The following is an 18975-nucleotide window of genomic DNA, read 5'->3' on the forward strand; positions in this document are numbered from 1 at the left end:
TGGCTTTGCCAGCCAATGACGAGTCACCGGCGGACAGGAGCGCGAGATGGTGAAGGTGGCGGTGGACGGCCAGGATGGGCTGCGCGAGGCTTTGGCGGTTCTGCAGGGCTTGCCTGCGCTGGCGGAGTTGGAGCTTGATGTCGTTCTATTGCGAGATCAGGAGACGGAAATATATTCAAGCATGCCTCGTTCCCGGAACACCAGACTGTCCGGTTTATTGAGGGCAAGATACTTGACTGGGTACGTGAACCAAATGACTTTAGACCGTTTGGCTGGCCGCACCAGAAACACCGGCGCCTCGTGGACAGGCTTAGGGGTAAAGAGATATATGAGACTTGTTTAGCTAGGACTAGAGTTGCACTACTGTTTTCTTTGTATGATATCTTTTCTCTCGAATAAAATGGTGTAGAAAAAGGAGAGAAAGATGGCCTGCCCCTATTATCCCAAAGTCAACACTGGCTAAACCTAAGAGGCAACATGACTACGCCGGATATAATGTGTTATTATCATCACGAAATATGTCCAAGGAATAGTTTCGGTACGTCGAGTCATCATACGACGTGCGTTTCAGCCGCCATGCTATAAGGCCACAACAAATACTCTTAGCTTTGTTATTCTCCGAGACTCGTGAATCTCGGACATCCTGATTATGAACAGTCCCTGCAAACTTTCGGAGATCACTTTAACACGTCCAGGAACGATGAAGTGATTCACGACGACGTTGCCATCACCCAACCGCACCCGAGGGCCCGACGACGCGCTCGCTTACGGTTCCGGTGGGTGAACCCGGACTCCATCCGCACAACCCACCGCGTCAGCACAATCTCCCCGGCTCGCTCGCGTCGTACCGGGACATCGGCGCCGTGCCGGACACGTCTCTGAGATGCAGAAAGTCGTCGTCCGGTCCCTCCCGAACCGGGGTCCGGCCAGTCTGTTCTCCTTCTTCTTCTCCGGGCTAGCTGGGAGAGGGAGGCGCCGGAGGGAGACGACAGGGGAAGGTTATCAAGACATTCTAGGACTGAGAGACTGGTCAGGATCGGGATCAAAAGCTCTGGTGGGAATTTTTCGAAGTAAGAGTGCGTCATGATTCATATCCTTTTATCTGATAGAAAGTGCATTTTTCGCAAAACATGTCGCTGGCATATATGCAGCAGTACGTTGAACAGAGCGCGGGAACTCGATTTCCACATCAGGCATCTCCATACTTGACCGGTGGCTTTTGGCATCGAACCGGCGTGAGCAAAGCTCCATGTTGCCGAAATGAATAGAACAAGGGGAATTTGGCCAAAGACACCCCGGTCATATCCTATGAATAAACTTGACCCGCTCGTCGTGGAGTAAGAAGCCGAAGCCCCCTTTAGCCCTTAACGTGGTTTAATTTAATAGGTATCAAGATGAGTATAGATATAGAAGCAAGCTCTCCAGTATTCAAGTGTGGATTCGAGGAAACCAACAGGAAGCCATGCCTGCTTGCAGTGTAATGTCGGACAAGAATTTATTTCCCATGCAGGTGATATAACTTTTTTCAAAACAGAAGACCTAACCCAGAATAATAAACATATCATCCAGTGTCATGACGTATATTCCACTCCACCCGCTTGGTGATGATGCGCTCCTGGCTTCCGGACCGGTGACTCGGCTGTTCAGACACCGCATCGCTCGGACACCGCACGTGCGAGATCCGCGCCTCGTGGTGTACCCCATCCGGGCGCAGCGATAGCTCCTCCTGCGCCTCGTCTCGATTTTGGCTGCTCCTCGACACGGCGGGAGACTTTCCTTTTCTACTGGCGTTCCCAGTGTTGCTGCGGCCAGCATTGCTACCGTTGCTGTGGCCGTTGATCATGGTGCTGCCCCCAAACGTCCTTAGCGCGAACCCGCGCGTCTCCTCGACGGCCAGCGGTGGCAGGTGGAACCCCGTGTTGAGGGACTTCATAAAGGTGCGGAGGTTCGGGATGGTCGCGCTGACGAGCGAGACGACGAGGGCGGCCTGCTGGAACAGGAGGCTGTTGGTGATGACCAGTTGCGTGTCGTCGGCATCGTCGGCTACGGCGTCTCCGAAGTAGTAGAGGCGGAGGGCGGCAAGGGGGACGACGAAGAGGCGGAAGCTGAAGGCTAGGGAGACGTGGAAGCGGACGCCTTTGGTCATGTTGAGGGGTAAGGTTACGAATAGGGGTATGGAGCAGATCAGGACGTCGGTGATGATGTCTGGGATCGTGATTCCCAACATGCGATCATACTGTGTGTAACCCGGTGTTAGTTTCCACTACCGGTTTCTGGGTTCTATTCAAGATGCTTACCAGACCGGGGCATAGCTCTTTGCTTTCGGGTGTGAGAATAGCCATCGAATTACAGTTGGCAGAAATTCCGATGACGGAGGCGATGCACCAGAGTGTACTGGCTATGGTCAACAACAGGCAAGCACGGTATCCGGACGTGATGCCCGTCTCAGGGGTAAACACCCGCAGCATCAACGCGAGCACCGAGCATTTCGAGAGGCCTAGGACGACAAGTCCCAAGATTTCGGCGGCAAACCACGCCTTGCTCGCGGCCGCGCCGTCTGCGGGCGCGGTGATGGTGTTCGATTTCGCCAGCCCGTGGGAGAGGCCTAGCCAGACGGCGATGGACTGGGCCAGGTGTAACACGGTGCCAAGGGCGATCAGGGCGTCGTCCCATCCGTAGACCCGGTGTTTGATCCACGCTCGTAGCAAGCAGGAGAGCGCCGTGTAGGAAGTACCGATGATGGTGACGATCCAGATGTATCCGGCATGGTCGGTCTCGGTGATTGGCGAGAACCGCGGGGGCCGGTGATATCGTCGTCACCCATAGCAGAGGAGGTCATAATAGATATCGCGCTCGACCTGGGATTTGCGATACGGTGTCAGATTGTTTGCGAATTCGTATATTGTTCCCAGCAATCCCTTTGCCAATGCGCTCAGACGAAGCAATTGGCCGGTCGGAAAGCGGGCGTGAGATGAAAGAAAAGGGGCATGGTAATGTGCGGTTTATACTATCACTCTGAAATTCACTTCATGGTTACGTGTGCGGCGCGAATGTCGAATGTTGGGTCAATGGTGGCCATCAGCATCAAGTCAGGTGTAGGTGTAGGTGGCATTGACAAGGGATAAACGTGTAATCGAGGTAAGGTTGGAACGCTGTTGGCATTGTCTTTGTAGGGCGGTGCCGCTGTGCCGGGTCGCTTGGCAGGCGATCGAACGGTCGCGAGAGCCAAACGAGCAGTGGAAGATGACAACAGGGAAGATAAGAAGGCAAATGACTGCGAGGATGTCCTAATACTACAGTCGCATTCACCGCCGATCCCTTTCCTTTTGGTCGGGTGTCACTGAACTGCCACCGGCTAGACTGGACAGAATACGGGAGGCCCGTGAAACAGCCATGGCGCCGCCATCGGCAGCTCAGACGCAAGGCAGGGGAGGGCTCGGTGGCTTCGAAATGATATGTGAGATATGGCAGAGAAATAGCCCAATGCAGCAGACTGCAGGCCCTTAGACTTGTTCAAGTAACCGGCCCCGTGGCGAGGTTTCGTGTGGCTCGCGTGGGCGGCCGGAGGTGAATGGCAGACTGCAATGCACCATCAGACTGCATGGAATAGTCCGCCGTGAAGCACAGTCTGGGACACGGTATGCTGCTTGACTGTTGTTTTGCTGGTTCCAGGCCCGAATTCCAGACTCGGAAGGGTTATCTAAGCGAGATGTCACCAGCAGGGGAGATCGACACCCGCTTTTGACACGACCCAATGGGAAGGCTGCCATCCCCCGTCCCCAGTCATGCCATGTACGAAACGGGGAAAGCCCCATTTGGTTCCCGTCCGAACGACAGGGATACTCGGGGCCATTCGACAAGTGATAGGCGCCCATATTGGCTGCATTCTCACTCCGACAGGCTGGCTGGTAGTATCGAAAATTCTGTATGGACGGCTCTCGCCTCCAGCTCGACTCAGCACTACCCAGCAGTTCCCACTGTGTCGGGCCGCGGACCAAAAATGTCTCAAGTTCTCCAAATCCATGCATGCATCATACTGAACTGTCAGTCTGCAAAAGGCTCGGCAGTTCGGACCTACCCTTCGCCTCCCTTACAGGCAGTTGGCTTGCCTTTCTCCGCTCCCGGACATGTTGCGGCGATGCGAGGAATCTTTGCCGTACAAGAAAGGGCCTGAATCCTTCTAGAAACCAGCAATCGTGTTCTTCGTATCACTACCTATTACTGACTGAGCATACGTGCCGTCCCTTATCTATCACCTTCCTACCCTGCATCCCTTACTCTAGGCGTCCACGGAGACTTCTCAAGATGGCGCTCGACAGCAAGGCTCCCTACACCAAGGATGACGCCGCGGTCGACATCGAGCTGGACAGCGATCTGGCCGACCCGGAGGAAGGCAATGCGCAAGATCGCCGGGACATGACGCGCATGGGCAAGACGCAGGAGTTGAAGGTAAGCCGAGTCCAGTTCTTGCCATGACCGACCACGACCTGTCGGACTGACCCTTCTGCCGGTCGCATTCGATTAGCGGAACTTCCGCTTCATCTCCATCTTCGGCTTCACCATGATCCTGATGCAGTCGTGGGAGGCCATCTTCGGCGTCGGCGTCCTCGGCCTGACCAACGGCGGGACCGCGGGCTACATCTGGATGTACCTCGTCTCCTGGGTAGGCTTCCTCTTCGTCAACGTCTCGATGGCGGAGATGGCCTCGATGGCGCCCACGACGGGCGGGCAGTACCACTGGGTGTCCGAGTTCGCCCCTCGAAAACACCAGAAGTTCCTGAGCTACATCATGGGCTGGATGTGCGTCCTGGCCTGGCAGACCTTCGTCGCGTCGACCTGCTACATCGCCGGCACGCAGATCCAGGGCCTGCTCGTGCTCAACTACGCGACCTACGAGCCGCACCCGTGGCACGGGACGCTGCTGGCCATCGCCCTGGCGGCTTTCGGCGTCTTCTTCAACATCGTCCTGGCCCGGAAGCTGCCATTGGTGGAGGCCGGGCTCCTCTCGATCCACGTCTTGGGCTTCATCGCCATATTGGTCACCCTCTGGGTGCTGGCGCCCCGGTCCCCGGCGTCCGAGGTCTTCACCACATTCAACGACGGCGGAGGCTGGGGCAGTCTCGGCCTGAGCACCATGATCGGCATCAATGCCGGCATCATTCCTCTCCTCGGGGCCGATGCCGCCGTGCACATGTCGGAAGAATTGCAGGATGCCTCGAGGTCACTCCCACGATCCATGATCGCGACGACCCTCCTGAACGGCACTTTGGGTATGTCTCTCTTTCTTTGCATTCGCTTACTACTGGCGGCTTGCTGACAGGAGGTCAATCGGTTTGTAGGATGGGTGATGCTGATCACGTACTGCTCTACGCTCGGAAACCTGGCCGACATCCTGGATTCGCCGACCGGGATACCTTTTATTGCCATGTTCTACAACACCACAGGGACTGCCGGTGGCACCACGGCCATGAGTGTGCTGATCATCTTCATGACCGTGGCCGGGCTTTTGACGCAAGGCGCAACCGCCTCTCGGCAGCTCTGGGCCTTCTCCCGCGACAAGGGCATGCCCTTTTCGAGCTGGTTTGCATGTAAGTGGCCAGTGGTGGTGATGGTGACCCAGTTGGATTTGACAATGTACTGATGCTTTTTCTTTTCGCTTTTAGATGTCTACCCACGCCTGAACCTGCCCGTCAATTCCATCATCACGACCCTGATCTTCACCATCCTGCTGTCCCTCATCGCCATCGGCTCCCCGTGGCCTTCAACACGCTCACGTCGCTGGGCACGACGGCCATCCTGTCGAGCTACATGTGCAGCATCGGTTGTGTCCTTTGGCGCCGCGTCACCAACCAGCCGCTGCTCCCCAGCAAGTTCTCGCTGGGCCGGTGGGGGCTGTTCGTCAACGTGGTCTCGATGATGTTCCTCGTCCTCGCGTTCGTGTTCTCGTTCTTCCCGCCGTCGCCGCGCCCGACGCCGGACCTGATGAACTGGAATATCCTGATCTGGGGCGTCTCGGTCGTCGGCTCGCTGGTTTACTACGCCGTCCGGGCGAGGAAGCAGTACGTTGGGCCCGTTGAGTATGTGCGGAAGCTGGATTGAAACCTGAAGGAAGTTACTGTTTGAGCGAAGAATACACCCAAAGGTCTGCTAGTCATTAACAACTGATTGTGCCTCGGTGGATTTCCAATGACGTTCTCGAATATGCAGTGCCTTCTGTTTGCTTTCCGCATCGTATTTGCGCATGCAGCCAATGGCGAGACCGAATCTACAAAACTGATCTGATTGACCACGTGCTATTATCCGCCTCTGACCATCATATGATTCCTGCCAGCCGCCCGTGCAGAATGGCGCTCGCCGTACCTGAAGGATTGTTTGCTTGTGGCGGGGCTTGATACGATACATTCTCTGGGTTCAGAACAGGGGTGAATGGTCCGACGCCGGGTGCCGGGCACTGTGTAGCTTGGCGTATTATTGACGACGCAAGGGACCGTGGCACGGGTTCCTGCAAGCCTCATGACAATCACGCCAATGGGTCAGTGGCCAGGCAGCCCACGATTGCCAGCCATTTATCAGCCCACAACTTGCTGCTGTTGACTTTGAGCGCTACAGTTGGTCGGCCTGCGGCTAGTGCGGTCGAAGCAGGCTGGGCAGGGGACCAGTTCTGTGCCTCCCTGCGGCAGCTGGAATTGTGGATTTACGTTGCCATCGCGTAATAAACGAGAGTGTCTGGCTGCACAGGGGCCGCGAATTGTTTCACCTATGAGCATTGAAGAGAAAGATATCATGGGGAAGCATCGGGCTATTTCAATAACACACCAAAGCTTGCAGCATTGATAGATCGTAGTTGAATTTGACTTTGGGGGGTAAGACGGCTAGAAGATGGCAGTGTCACTAGAGAGCATTGGCCTGATCCCTAAGGGCGGCCCTACGGGTGGCCCTACGGGTGGCCCTAAGGGTGGGTATGCGTGGGGCGGGTGAGGGGCAGCGACCGGGGCATTCGGGGCTGGAACTAGTGAGCGGGCAAGCGGGCAAACCCCCCAAATTCTGACGTTGACAGGTTGACATTGCAACCGCAACCGCAGACGCACAAGCAAGCAAATACGGCACTTGACAGCCCAACGATACACAACCCCGACTGTACATAGCAATCTGTTTGCTTTTGGCTTGGTTCGTTTCACCATGTCTTCTTCAGCCGCTGGTACAACATTCCCAACCACCGTCCACCGGTTTGAGTCGCCCACGCCGCTCAACACCGCCTTTGAGACTGGCCCCGCCAACGCCCAAAACGCCCTCGTCTTCATCGGCGGCCTAGGCGATGGGCCCTTCACCGTGTACTACCCGCGCGCCATCTCCGCGGCCTTCTCCGAGCAGGGCAATGCAGCAGACCTGAGCTTCTCGCTCTTCGAGTTCCGGCTGGGCAGCTCCTACACCCAGTTCGGCTTCAAGCGCCTGTCCGACGACGTGGCCGACATCGCGGCCTTGGTCAAGTATCTGCGCTCTCTCGGCAAGCGCAAGATCGTGCTCATCGGCCACTCGACGGGCACGCAGGACTGCATGGAGTACGTCTCCCCCGCGTACCCCGACGTCCCGCCCGTGGACGGCTTCATCCTCCAGGCGCCCGCGTGCGACCGCGCGGCGCTCTTGATGGAGATGGGGGCCGGCAAGTTGGACGAGACGGTCGAGAAGGCCCGGGGGCTGATTGCTGAGGGGAAAGGGGAGGAGCGCATGCCGGTTGGGAGCATCCCGCCCGGCATCTTCGATGTGCCCATCTCCGCCGACAGGTTCTACTCTCTGGCGGCCAAGGAGTAAGTACATGCTCGTCTAGTCTCATTTGTTTTGCTACTGCATGTTTACATACCTTGCATTGCGTGCTTGCTGATCATCATCACCACCACTCCCACAGCGGCGGCGACAACTACTTTGACCCAGACTACACAGCCGACGAGGCCCGGCCGTTCTGGCAGCGGTTCGAGAAGCCCCTGTTGATCCTGCACTCGGGCAACGACGAGTACGTCCCGTCCTCGGTCGACAAGGAGGGCCTCGTCAAACAGTGGAAGACGCTGTGCCGCCCCGGCGTCGCGAGCGACCTCTCGGGCACCATCCCGAACGCGGACCACCGCGTCGAGAAGCCGCCCGGGGAGGCGGAGAAGTGGCTCGTGGACACGGTCCTCAAGTTCCTCAAGCAGAGCGTGTCAGACTCAAGGTTCAACGCACGGCCGGATCCTTGATTGTGGATTAAGATTGGAATTGGTAACCGTAAGCAACTTCGTCATTACTACTTCCACTGTCAATCAATCGGAACCCATCATCATCAAATGTCATCACTGTTAGCTTCGTACCTCGTTTTCGTATTAGATTCCTCACGCATCCGATGAAGTGACACCGTCAAAATCGGGCGTGGCTTACGACCGAGACGTGCGACTGCTCGATCCGGTGGAAACCACGTCAAGTGACCAACGCCCAAACGTCCGAGAGGGCAGCGCACCCTCTCCCGCCTGGCTGCGGCTGGTCTGCGTCGACGGCGTCGAGGTCGTGGTAGTGTTGCTGCGCGTCGGCGCCAAGCTGCTCTGCGGCGACAATGCCTGGCTGTTCTTGCGCTGCTGGCACGGCATCGAGCCGCGGCGGCGGAGCAGGCGGTTGATGTCCGCGGCCGCGGGGTTCCGCCCGGCGTAGTCGAGCGCGCTGCGGCCGCTCGGGTCCAGGGCGTGCGGGTCGGCCTTGCTCCGCATGAGCACACCCACGACGTCGACGTGTTTACGGCGCGTCGCCTCAATGAGCGGCGTCCGGCCTTCCTGGCCCGGCCGGTTGGGCTCGGCCTTGTAATCCAGAAGCAGGCGGACGATCTTTACATGCCCGCGGGAGGACGCGATGCAGAGCGGGGTGTGGTCGCGGTTGTCGGACGTGTTCGGGTCCGCCTGGGCTTTGAGCAGGACCCGTGCGATGCGGAAGCGCTCGTCCAGCCGGTCCGTCGCGTCTACGGTCGTGTGCAGCGCGGTCTTGTGGAACTTTTCCTGCACGTCCGCGTTTGCGTGGTACTTGTTGACGAGCAGCTCGACCATCTCTGTGTTTACCGCTTCGCATGCCAGGTAGAGGGCCGTCTTGCCGTTGGCGTCTTCCTTTTCCAGAAGTAAGCTAGCATGGGCGCGCAGGAACAGCTTGGAGACGTCGACTCCATTGTGGGTTTCGGTGGTCTGCGCCCAGTGGAGGACGGTCCGTCGCATTTTCTCGTCGACGCACTCGACCGAAGAGTTGTGGGTGAGCAACATCTGCGCAATGTCCTTCCGGCCACTTCGAGCCGCCTCCATCAGCGGGGTAGACAGTCCCGGGTTTCCCACATCGACATCCTCCACTTCGCTCAGCATCTCCGCCACGATCTTTTCCTTGCCGTAGATTACGGCGAGGTGAAGCGGAGAGATGCCACCCACCATCTCGTCAAAGCGAAAGTCCGAGGATCGTGTTTCAAACTTGAGACCATCGGGTCGCGTGACCACGGCGGTGGCTGCCGGCCACGTCCCTTCCAGCTTCTTGAGGTTTTCCGGCTTGCACCAGTCCAGTGCCTTGGAGGTGGAAGGCTCGAACGTGCGCGGCCAGTCTGAGGGTATGGGCCCTAGCTCCCCGGTGAGCTCTCTTTGGAGCATCTGCGGGAAGATCTTCGCGAAATTCGACGCATGCGTGGTTTGCCCCGTCTCTTCCAGGAGGTGGATCATAAGTTCTCCTACGACCAAAATGGTATCGCAAGGAAATGGTCGAAGGGTTCGGATCTTGGCATTCAGGACCTTCAGACTCTTGTTGAGGACGGCGCTCACCTTGGCCAGATCCTCTGCCCGCTGCTGGTCGGTGAAGTGCCCCAATCGCTGGCCATCTAGGAGAAGCCGCGCCAACTTGGATCCCAGTCGGGCCAATCGTGCGGGGTATATGCTTTCTTCTTCCTTCCGTGCTTCGCTATCCCACAGGTTCTGAAGAATGTCGAGGGCCCTTTGATGCAATCGCACCGTGGCGCATTTGATCAATAGATCGGCGCGCCTTTCTTCGTGCTCCATCTCCACTTCGTGCGATTGACCCAGGCAATTCACGTTGGCGGCCTGGAGGAACAGGCCCCGGGCCTCGAGTTCTTTGACTTCGTCGTCGTGTTGCGGAACCAGTGGTAGCTCGTTGGCCAACAGGATCAGGACTTCCGACGGCACATCGTCCAAGCCGGACGTCGTGGCCCGGGACTCTCTCCGGTCACCGCCTACTGATACCATATCTGGGTCGTGGACCGACGGCTCCCTCGTGGCCGTCTCGCGAAACTTGTCAATGTTGCCCTTCAATCGGTCGTAGTCGTGCTTTTCAAGGTTGCCGGAGCTACTGTAAGGGGGAGGGGCCGAGAGTTCCTGCAGGACTCTTCGCATCTGCGCGTCGAGTCTAAACACTTGCCGGCTACCGGACGGTTCCTGTCAGTTGGAAAAGAGAACCAGGAAAGAGCTACGTGGCTGTACATACGATTGAATTGCGCTCAAAGCAAGTTGGGCTATCTGCATATACCGATCCAAGAATCCGACCAGTTCCTGTATGACCTTCTCATTGAGTTTCCGCGTAAATGCGGCCCTCAGTCTCTGCTTCACGCCCGCATCCTCGGATAGCTCCGCCGGCAGCTGCTTTTGGAGCTTCTCCAGCAGGTCGGCGCAGTGTTGGCCGGAATCCGACAGGAGGGTGATGAGGCTGTCCGACTCGCCCAGCGCTTGGTCTTTGATGGTGCTCTGGATGTCGTCGAATACGTTGGCGATACCCACGATGGTGTTTCTGAAGTGGAGAAGGGTGTCCCCTATGTGGGAGGTGTCGTTTGTTACGTCCGAGATGAAGCGCGTGACACTCTTGCAGCATTCTGCTATTTGGAGACTGGCGGCCACGACCCCAAAGATTTCCGCCATGGTTGGAGGGAGACCTTGGGTCAATTAGGAAGCGGTGTTCAGCTCAGAGTCGACTGGGGAGACAGGGCATAAGTGGGTATTATTATTAGGGGTCATTTCGATCTAGCCCAGATTTGTGAAAAGAAAGGTCCCGCGGGGTATGGGGGATACATATCAGGGAGGCAGCCCAGGGCTAGAACCCGTCAGCCGCCTTCATGTGCTAATAGAAGCGGGATGGACTGACCCAGCTTCAGCCTGGAGCCGACTTGATTCATTTTGCTAGCAAGGGGCGCGGGGGGCAGGCGGGTGACCAAAATACGCCTACCGCAAACGGGCTTCTATTGTAGTACTCGATATTGCTACTTTACTTTATTAAGCTCTATAGAATCAACGGACGACTTTGAAAATCTAGAAAATTATTGTTTAGACTTCTTTTTAAAAGAATATATAGCTTTAATTTTATTTTATTCAAATTCAAATCTTCCTTAGTTTTTATAAGATAATATTATGATTAAAAGTGATACTTTGGTTTGCGGTAAGCGTATTTTTCTCACCCGCCTGGGGGGGGTTTCGTTCTAGGCACCCATTCCCCGCGCCCCGTCCTGCAGGTTACGGTTACACAAGAAGGAACGGGCAAGACAGGTGTATCATCCCAACGTTATCAGCTGCCGCCCGGTTTACTCATCCTGGAGTCTAGACCACGAAGCCCGCCGGCGGCTAAAGACGTGGCGTTGCGTTCAGCCTCATCGGTTTCGCTTTCTGTTGCCCAGCCTGCACGATTTCAATAAAGTGAGTCATTCTCATTTCTATCGCTGCACGAAGATGAAGTAGCTTTGCATCCTGGGGTCAGTTGGAAATAGGATCAGGCTGGATACGCCCTTTCGAGGATGCCGAAGAGAGACGTTGCCTGCCTGGAACAGCAGGATTGCCGGGTAAAGTAATGTTGGTGGCGAACACACACAGATAAGCCTTGAATCTCTAATGAGCGCCAATCGCTTACTCGGTGAGGGCTAGCGGACGCCCAAGGCAGACAGAGCCTCGTATACAATGCAGGCCCCGGGTGGGTGTGTAGCCGGCGAGGCATTCGACCAGGCTCTGCCAAGAGTACCCAGGGGACACAGAAGGAGGTGCTTACTTTTCCTTTCTCTCCTAACTAGGCTCTCTGTCCCGCCCGGTCGGTTCCAATAGATATGTTGGTAGCTCAAGCCACCATATAACATGACTCCATCCAACAGCACCTCAAGAGGAAGTACTGCGTTGTTCCATTCTTAGTTCAAATTCGTGACCATAGGTCGATCTCACCTTTATGAAACCTCTTGAGGCAATGGACAACAACTCGGCTGCTGCAAATGACGGCCCTCCTCGTCACCGGAACCAATGGAGGTCCCATCGTGGTCAGGTCCCCGACAGTCTTGGTGCGTCTTACACGAGCTCATTCCCTTCCTTGTAACTTGGCTTGGGGATTGCTGACGAAAGACGGCCCCAGCCCTCTTGGATGACAGCGAATTAAGAGAAGATGCCCTCCGCTTCGCCCAAAACCAACTGGGGATGAAGGGTAATCCTGAGCAGGACGAGTTGGCCGGGGATCTCGTCCGTGCCTCGTTCGTGGCTCGCGATGCCTCAAGTGAGTAGAACCCGTGAATATGAAACTACTATCCACCCAACAACAGTGATCGAGTCGCAACTCTTTCTAGTCCACTGGGATGATCAGTAGCCGAGTGGGATGATCAATAGTCGAGTGGGATGATCAATCTAGTGGAAATACTGACTCTTTCATTGCGAGCACGCAGTCTACGACCGAGTGGCCCATGGTGACCCGGAATACGTGGACCGCGCGCTCCAGGTGACCCTCACGGAAGATGAAATGCAGGCCCTGGCAAACGAGAAAGACAAGCTGTTCTCCGAGAAGGATCAGCACCGGGTCACCGCCGTAGTGTGCTTCGCCGCCTTCCTACAGGGCCACGTGCAGGCCTCCTTCAACTCGTCGTCGCTATACCCAGATCGTCTCGGCGCCGACAGCAGCTTCTTCCACGACGGCACCGCGGACCGGACCTGGGCGTTGGGCATCATCAATGCCGTCCCGTGGTTCGCGGCCGCTTGCATTGGATGCTGGCTCGCTCCGCCCGTCAACAGCTATTTTGGGCGGAAAGGGGCCATTGCCATCTCCGCCACCTTGATCCTGCTCAGCTCCTTGGCCTCGGGTCTCACCTGCCTCATCCCGGATGTTACTGTTCGCTGGAAAATCCTTTTGGGCGTCAGAATTGTTAACGGGTTAGGTATGGGTATGAAAGCCGTCAGTACCCCTATTCTCTCTTCCGAGACCTCGATTAGGTTCTGGCGGGGTTCGTTTCTCCTGGCTTGGCAGCTATGGTAAGATCAGTCATGCTACCATATCCATTACATATTCCAGCTAACGTGTGTGCGAGGGTGGCGTGTGGCATCATGGTCGGCTTGTTACTGAATCTCATATTCGTCGTCCGGATTCCGCAGGAGTCCGGTGACGTCGCTCTGGGTCTGATCCTGGGCGCCCCTGCTATCCCGGCCGTACTCCTGCTCGTAGTCCTCTGGTCCTGCCCCGAAAGCCCCAGATACTACATGAGAATCGACAGCCGAAACTACAACCCGAAGAAGGCATACGAGGAGTTGAAGAAAATACGAGGAAAGTGCGAGGTAAGTACCAACATCGCTTTTCCATGCCGAGTTGGGAAGAAGAAGGACCTGACTTACATTGGAATCTCGTGACAGCTGCTTGCATTGAAGGATATCTACCTCTTGTACAAGACGATCGAGGAGGAGCACAACATGCAGCAACTCCCCGAGCGACAGCAGGGTCCCGACGAAAAGCCCGTAAGGAGACGTCGTACAGGAGGGTTCTTGGATTTGTTCACGCAAAAACGACTGCGGAACGCTCTGATCAGCGCCTCGACCGTTGCATTGTCTCAGCAACTTTGTGGCAGTGAGTCTAATTCCCCCCTCCTATAACTCTTGAAACACAGTGCTCACCTTTGGTTCAGTCAACGTAACTGCTTTCTACTCGGGTAAGCATCCCCCAACTAAAATACGAAGACCAACTTTGCTAGAGCTCACACCATCTAGGGCCGCTCTTCAACTCGCTCATCGAAGGAGATGCCAGACATAAGAACATTACCGCTCTCGGGCTCAGTGTAGGCATTGGTATGGCCCCCTACCTAGTCCATCCCATCACAGCACCAAGCATACCAGAAGCTAATGGTCTACTTCTCAGGGGCTGTCATGTTCTTTTGCGGACTCCCAGCCATCAAGACTATAGATACCCTGGGCAGAAGGAAGTGGCTGATCTCGACACTTCCGCTCATGTGCATCTTCATGGCAGCTGCAGCCTACGCGTATCCGGTTCCATATGGAATTCCACATGGAGGTCCCGTGCAGGCTCATACCGCGCGAGTGATCATCACATTACTATACCGTGAGCAATCACCACCTGGCCTGAACACTCGAGAGCTAACTGACAACAACTCCAGTACATACTGCTGTATACGCCCCAGGTCTAGGTAAATTATGGCCCAGCCATTATACTGCACTTACCTGAGTGACTAATGGATTCTCTAGGCCCGATTCCGTTCACATTGGCATCTGAGAGCTTTCCGCTGTCCCATCGAGAAATCGTAAGTAAATCGCCAGGGCCAAAGGACGAGATGAAAGTGTTGTCACTGATTATGAAACCCAGGGCTGCGCAAGCGTAATATCCGTCAACCTATTCTTCGCAGGCTTATTGTCCATATTCTTTCCACGGTACATAGATGATCCACTCACTCACCCACTCACTCACTCACTCGATCAAACATTTCCCTATCCATCATAGAACCGCGCTTGGCGGCACACGTACTGACCCGTTACCGGGAACTGCAGCATCAGCGACGAGCAAGGCCTCAAGCCCCCGGCAGCCTCGGCCTCTTCAGCGGCCTCACCCTGCTCGCCTGGGTCCTCGTCTACTTCCTCGTCGAGGAGACGCGCGAGCTCTCCCTCGAGAACCTGCACGACGTCTTCAGCGTGCCCAAGACCCAGTTCGTCCAGCTCAAGTACCGCCGCCTGCTCTGGCTCGCGCGGCGGTACCTGCTCCCGCGACACGCGCGTCCCGGACCCGTCGTCGTCGCTGCAGACGGAGTTCCCTTCGGACTCGTTCGTCTCCAGCGTGGACGGGAACACCCATTACGCTACTTCCACGCCAGGGCGCGGATCGAGCGTCGATGGCGGCGGCATCATGGCGTCGTCGTTGCATGTCGCTCCGGGCGGTTCCGTGGTATCTCTCCCCAGGGATGGCCCGAAAGGCAGTGCGGTCAGTGTGGATCATCGGGCTGGGGTGTAGATTATGCAGACCGTTTCAATACGAGAGCTACAGAACGATGTTGCTTCGATGCACCTCTGGGAGTGGCCAACGAGCGCAACATTTAAGTAGGTAAACAACCGTGGTAGGAAAGTGGATCATTGACATGGACAGGTTATCTATGGGGGTTGTATATGCTGAGCCATCTTTAAAGATCTAGGGGCAACTGCGTATGGGGGTCTCCGGGGGCAATGTTCTAGCTGTGTTGACTTGACATCGAACCGTATTTTAGTTGAAAAGAAAGGGGTGATGCGGCGCAACTTTACTAGTCAAGCTTGATAATTATTTGGACGAATATACGGTATGACGGCAAATATGGTATAGCTTCTGTTTTAATTACCCGAAAACTCAAGACCCGGCAATGCAAGTCGGCACGACATGATGCGGCAGTGTTGGCGCGGCGGTGTCCTCAGTACTTAGCCAGGCCAGCTAAGAATAGAAACGAATAGACTCTCGGAACCCGCCCCGATAGACCCTAGATGTCTGTGGGCCTATACTCCATTGCGATTAGGTCAAGGCTTCATCAAAGCGCCACATGACCCGCTTCGGATGAGTTATCGATCACAGCCGGTTGGCACGCAGTAGGGTAGCTTATTTGGACTCCCTTCTCCTATCCATTGTTTGAACAATCTGATCATTCGTCCCATACCAGAATCCTCTACGCCAATGCTATGCTTGCTTTTGATACATCTATCGCCAGTACAATAACACGTAAACACGTCGAAGGAAGCGAGCACCAACATCCTCATTCGTCATCATCATACAATTCCGAATCCCACCTCCTTCCCGGACTCGGCGCCGGGCTCATCCGCATCTTGGGCCGGCTCCGGAACACGAGCTCCATATCGTCCACCCCCTGCTCCAGCAGCTCCTCGATAATCGTCGTTTGATCAGCCTCATCACACCCCTCCTCTTCCATGATGGGGAAGGTGTTTGCTTTCCTTGGCGTCTCCATCCGGCTCTTGCGTTCCGACCGTCGGCGCTCCAGCTGCGCCTTCTGACGCGCGGCTTCGTAGCCCTGCATCGATCGGCGCGTGCGCGCGACCAGGTCCTCGGGATCGTCTGATGCGGAGGCATCTGCTGGATCGCCGCTCAGGGCCTGGATGTTGACCCTAGGTCTGGGCGTCGGCGATAGCAGTTGTGTGGTATCAGGCTCGTCCCAGTCGGGTTCGAAGGAGGGTGTTCGCGACATAGACATGCGGGTCCGCTCCGTCAACGATAGCGTGTGTCGGGCCTTCTTCAGGGGCGATGGTGAAGCGTTGGACATGGATGCCAGAATCTGGTTAGCCATGAGTTGTGTTGGAGAGGGAGCTCGGCCTGGCGCTGTTAGCTCTTCCGGGGCCGCTTCCTTCTTTGACCTAGGTTCAGTCCCCAGCAGCTCTGGGGATTGCGAACGCGGAGGTGAGAGTGGAGGCGAGTATCGGAGCATTTTGATGCTTCCCTGTTGTTCCTCTTCGTACTCCTCTTGGTCAGGGGTCACAGAAGAGCGACTAATTGGCATGGAGTCATGGCGGTCTTGGCGTGGCGTCTCCATTCCTTCACTTTCGTCCTCTTCTTCTTCTTCATCGTCGCTGCTTTCAATCGGAGGCCTGATGTTCATCGTGTGCGTGCGAATAACAGGACGCTTCTTGGGCGAACGTAAACGCGACCCATGTCGATTGGCGGGCGGCCTGGACAGCTTGGCTTCACGTTCTAGTTCGTTCTCCCACTCGTCCAGGTCGGATAGCGGCTCTGGCGGTTCTTGTGCGCGATGTGCGTTTGCCGTAGACCGGTTCTTCACCAAGCTGGCAAAGCTGGGGATGCGCGCCAGGTCGCTGTCAAGCTCCGCCTTCATGTTATCGAGTAGCTCAGCATACTGCGGTGGAGGTGGTGGCAGGTGCACGTTGTTGAGGTCCTGGGGCGACATCGTGTCAGCCGACAGTTTGAGATGGGCAGTAAAGCCCAGATCGATGCCTTTGCTGTCTGGTCCAGGTGCTTTGCGAGGTTCAGCTGCTTTGTCACCGAACAGCTTCTTCCTAAAACCGTCCCACTTCTCGAGCCTTTCACGCTGGACTTGAACCCGCTGGTCGAGCTGGTCAAGCAGGCCCGTACTCTGATCTTCTATATCGGTCAGTGTCCCGTTCTGGACACCATCCCACACCTTCTCAAACGGGGTGGACAGCAGCCCGCCCTTGCTGGAGCTGTTCTCGCCGTAGAGTATGTTTTCGGTCCATTGGTCGTTCCCCGTCCAATTCGTCTTGAGCATCTGGCGCACTTTGTACCTCGTCTTTTCCGAGGGTTGGTCGTTGGGATCGTCGGTAGCCAAGCTGTTGACCTGCTCGCTGCGCTTCGCAATGGTTTCTTCCTTCCGTGTCAGGAGTTGCTCAAAATCGCGATACCGCTCCCGGGCCGCATTCTTGTCCCGCAAAAACGCCCGGAGCGAGGCCTTGTGCGCAATTAGTAGCCCATTCAGCTCGGTCCGTTCGCCCTTGTAGCCCCAGTTCTCGATCGCAATGTTTTCGGAAATAGAGGGTCGGTAGTCGTGGCCGGCGTTGAGGGCGCGCTCAGCCACCAATTTCTTCAAGACGGCGGAAGAGAAGACGGCCAGGACTTCTTCGAAGCGCTCGCCCTTGCACTCGTCGAGCATGGTCTTTCGGATGACGGCATCGCGCCCGAGAACGCCATTCTTTTTGGCTTGCTCTAGGCATCGCAGGAAAGCCGCGCGGAGGTTGATGGATTGGACTCCGTCGAGCGGCGGGTAGAAAGGCCGGATCTTGTTCAAGGTTTCTTCGGGGTCCCAGAGGTTGAAGAGCTGGTAGAGCGCCCATTCGACGGCCTGTATTCGCTTCTTCTGGCCACCGGCTGCATCCTTGGCGGAGAAGGTGGCGGGCGTCAGATCTGGCCAATCTTCTTCCTGGTCCAGGTCGAGAAGTCGCAAGTTGGTCAGGAAAAGAGTCCGGGAGGAGACGGTGCTCGGGAGCTGGGCATTGTTGGCGGGTTGGGCAGAGGTCAAAGGGTTTTTGGCCGAGGCGCGTAGGGAAATCCGTCTCGGTCGCGTGGTGGCGGGCTTGGGCGGTGGCAGGGCCATCTTTTCATTTCAGTTTCGGGGATGAGACTCTGTCTTTGGTGATCGTGACCAAGCACAAAGAAGGGAGCATCGCTCGGAGGGAGAAAGCGGCACGAGCTTGGTCGCAGGGAAAAGGTCGAATGTCTTGAATTGACGAGACCGTCCTGTCTTGCATCAATTGAATGGGATTGTTGATGTTGACTTTGCTTTGCTTTGGGAAGTGCCGGCGGACCAATGAAGTCACTAGCAGCCAGAAACTGCCCCCAGTTTCTCCCCTAAACTCCCCTAAATCCTTCTGGCTTAGCAGCGTTCAGCCTGCCCAGGTGCAGTAGTGGGGTACTCAGCAGCTAAAACTTGACCGCCATGCCGCCAACTCAGAGGCTCTCCCGTCAGTCCCCGTCCGCCAATGCAAGCCAAGTCAGCATTCCTCGACCAACAAGGCTCGCCTGCCAGCCCTAACAGGGCCTCATCCCTGCCAATGGGAACTATTGATTGCTAGTGAAATGCGATGGAAGCGTCTGAACCTGAGAACCCATAACCATGGTACGCGACACTGGCCAACTGCCAGCGGCTCTTGTGTTCAGCCAGCGTTCTGGCCAGCGCACACTCCCCGCGATAGATTGCACACAGCTCGAATATTTGGTGTCTGGATGTCAGGCTGCAATAAATCATGTGGG

At 56.3% G+C, this 18975-nt stretch overlaps 6 protein-coding genes across 6 annotated transcripts; 3 read left to right on the forward strand and 3 right to left on the reverse strand.

Moving 5' to 3' along the window:
- Positions 1-1561: 1561 nt before the first annotated feature.
- On the reverse strand, positions 1562-2839 carry PG997_007220 (uncharacterized protein; the record flags this gene model as incomplete). The annotated part of the gene is made up of 3 exons (XM_066811535.1): positions 1562-2236; positions 2298-2698; positions 2794-2839. 3 exons carry the CDS (start codon positions 2837-2839, stop codon positions 1562-1564), a joined length of 1122 nt encoding a protein of 373 aa, XP_066666877.1.
- Positions 2840-4561: 1722 nt separating this feature from the next.
- Positions 4562-6099, forward strand: PG997_007221 (uncharacterized protein; the record flags this gene model as incomplete). The annotated part of the gene is made up of 4 exons (XM_066811536.1): positions 4562-5270; positions 5340-5588; positions 5664-5754; positions 5817-6099. 4 exons carry the CDS (start codon positions 4562-4564, stop codon positions 6097-6099), a joined length of 1332 nt encoding a protein of 443 aa, XP_066666878.1.
- A 1080-nt stretch (positions 6100-7179) lies between these two features.
- PG997_007222 (uncharacterized protein) lies at positions 7180-8228 on the forward strand (the record flags this gene model as incomplete). Its single annotated transcript, XM_066811537.1, has 2 exons — positions 7180-7805; positions 7904-8228. 2 exons carry the CDS (start codon positions 7180-7182, stop codon positions 8226-8228), a joined length of 951 nt encoding a protein of 316 aa, XP_066666879.1.
- Positions 8229-8402: 174 nt separating this feature from the next.
- Positions 8403-10910, reverse strand: PG997_007223 (ankyrin; the record flags this gene model as incomplete). The annotated part of the gene is made up of 2 exons (XM_066811538.1): positions 8403-10419; positions 10525-10910. 2 exons carry the CDS (start codon positions 10908-10910, stop codon positions 8403-8405), a joined length of 2403 nt encoding a protein of 800 aa, XP_066666880.1.
- Positions 10911-12213: 1303 nt separating this feature from the next.
- Positions 12214-15320, forward strand: PG997_007224 (uncharacterized protein; the record flags this gene model as incomplete). The annotated part of the gene is made up of 11 exons (XM_066811539.1): positions 12214-12304; positions 12376-12513; positions 12680-13259; positions 13316-13559; positions 13635-13845; positions 13886-13927; positions 13986-14063; positions 14134-14334; positions 14390-14419; positions 14478-14533; positions 14778-15320. 11 exons carry the CDS (start codon positions 12214-12216, stop codon positions 15318-15320), a joined length of 2214 nt encoding a protein of 737 aa, XP_066666881.1.
- A 677-nt stretch (positions 15321-15997) lies between these two features.
- PG997_007225 (uncharacterized protein) lies at positions 15998-18319 on the reverse strand (the record flags this gene model as incomplete). Its single annotated transcript, XM_066811540.1, has 1 exon — positions 15998-18319. The coding sequence occupies one exon, from the start codon at positions 18317-18319 to the stop codon at positions 15998-16000; it is 2322 nt and encodes a 773-aa protein (XP_066666882.1).
- Positions 18320-18975: the final 656 nt, after the last annotated feature.

Source organism: Apiospora hydei (genome assembly GCF_038363865.1).
Source record: "Apiospora hydei strain CBS 114990 chromosome Unknown utg000006l_segment0_segment0, whole genome shotgun sequence".
Taxonomy (NCBI): Eukaryota; Fungi; Ascomycota; class Sordariomycetes; order Amphisphaeriales; family Apiosporaceae; genus Apiospora; species Apiospora hydei.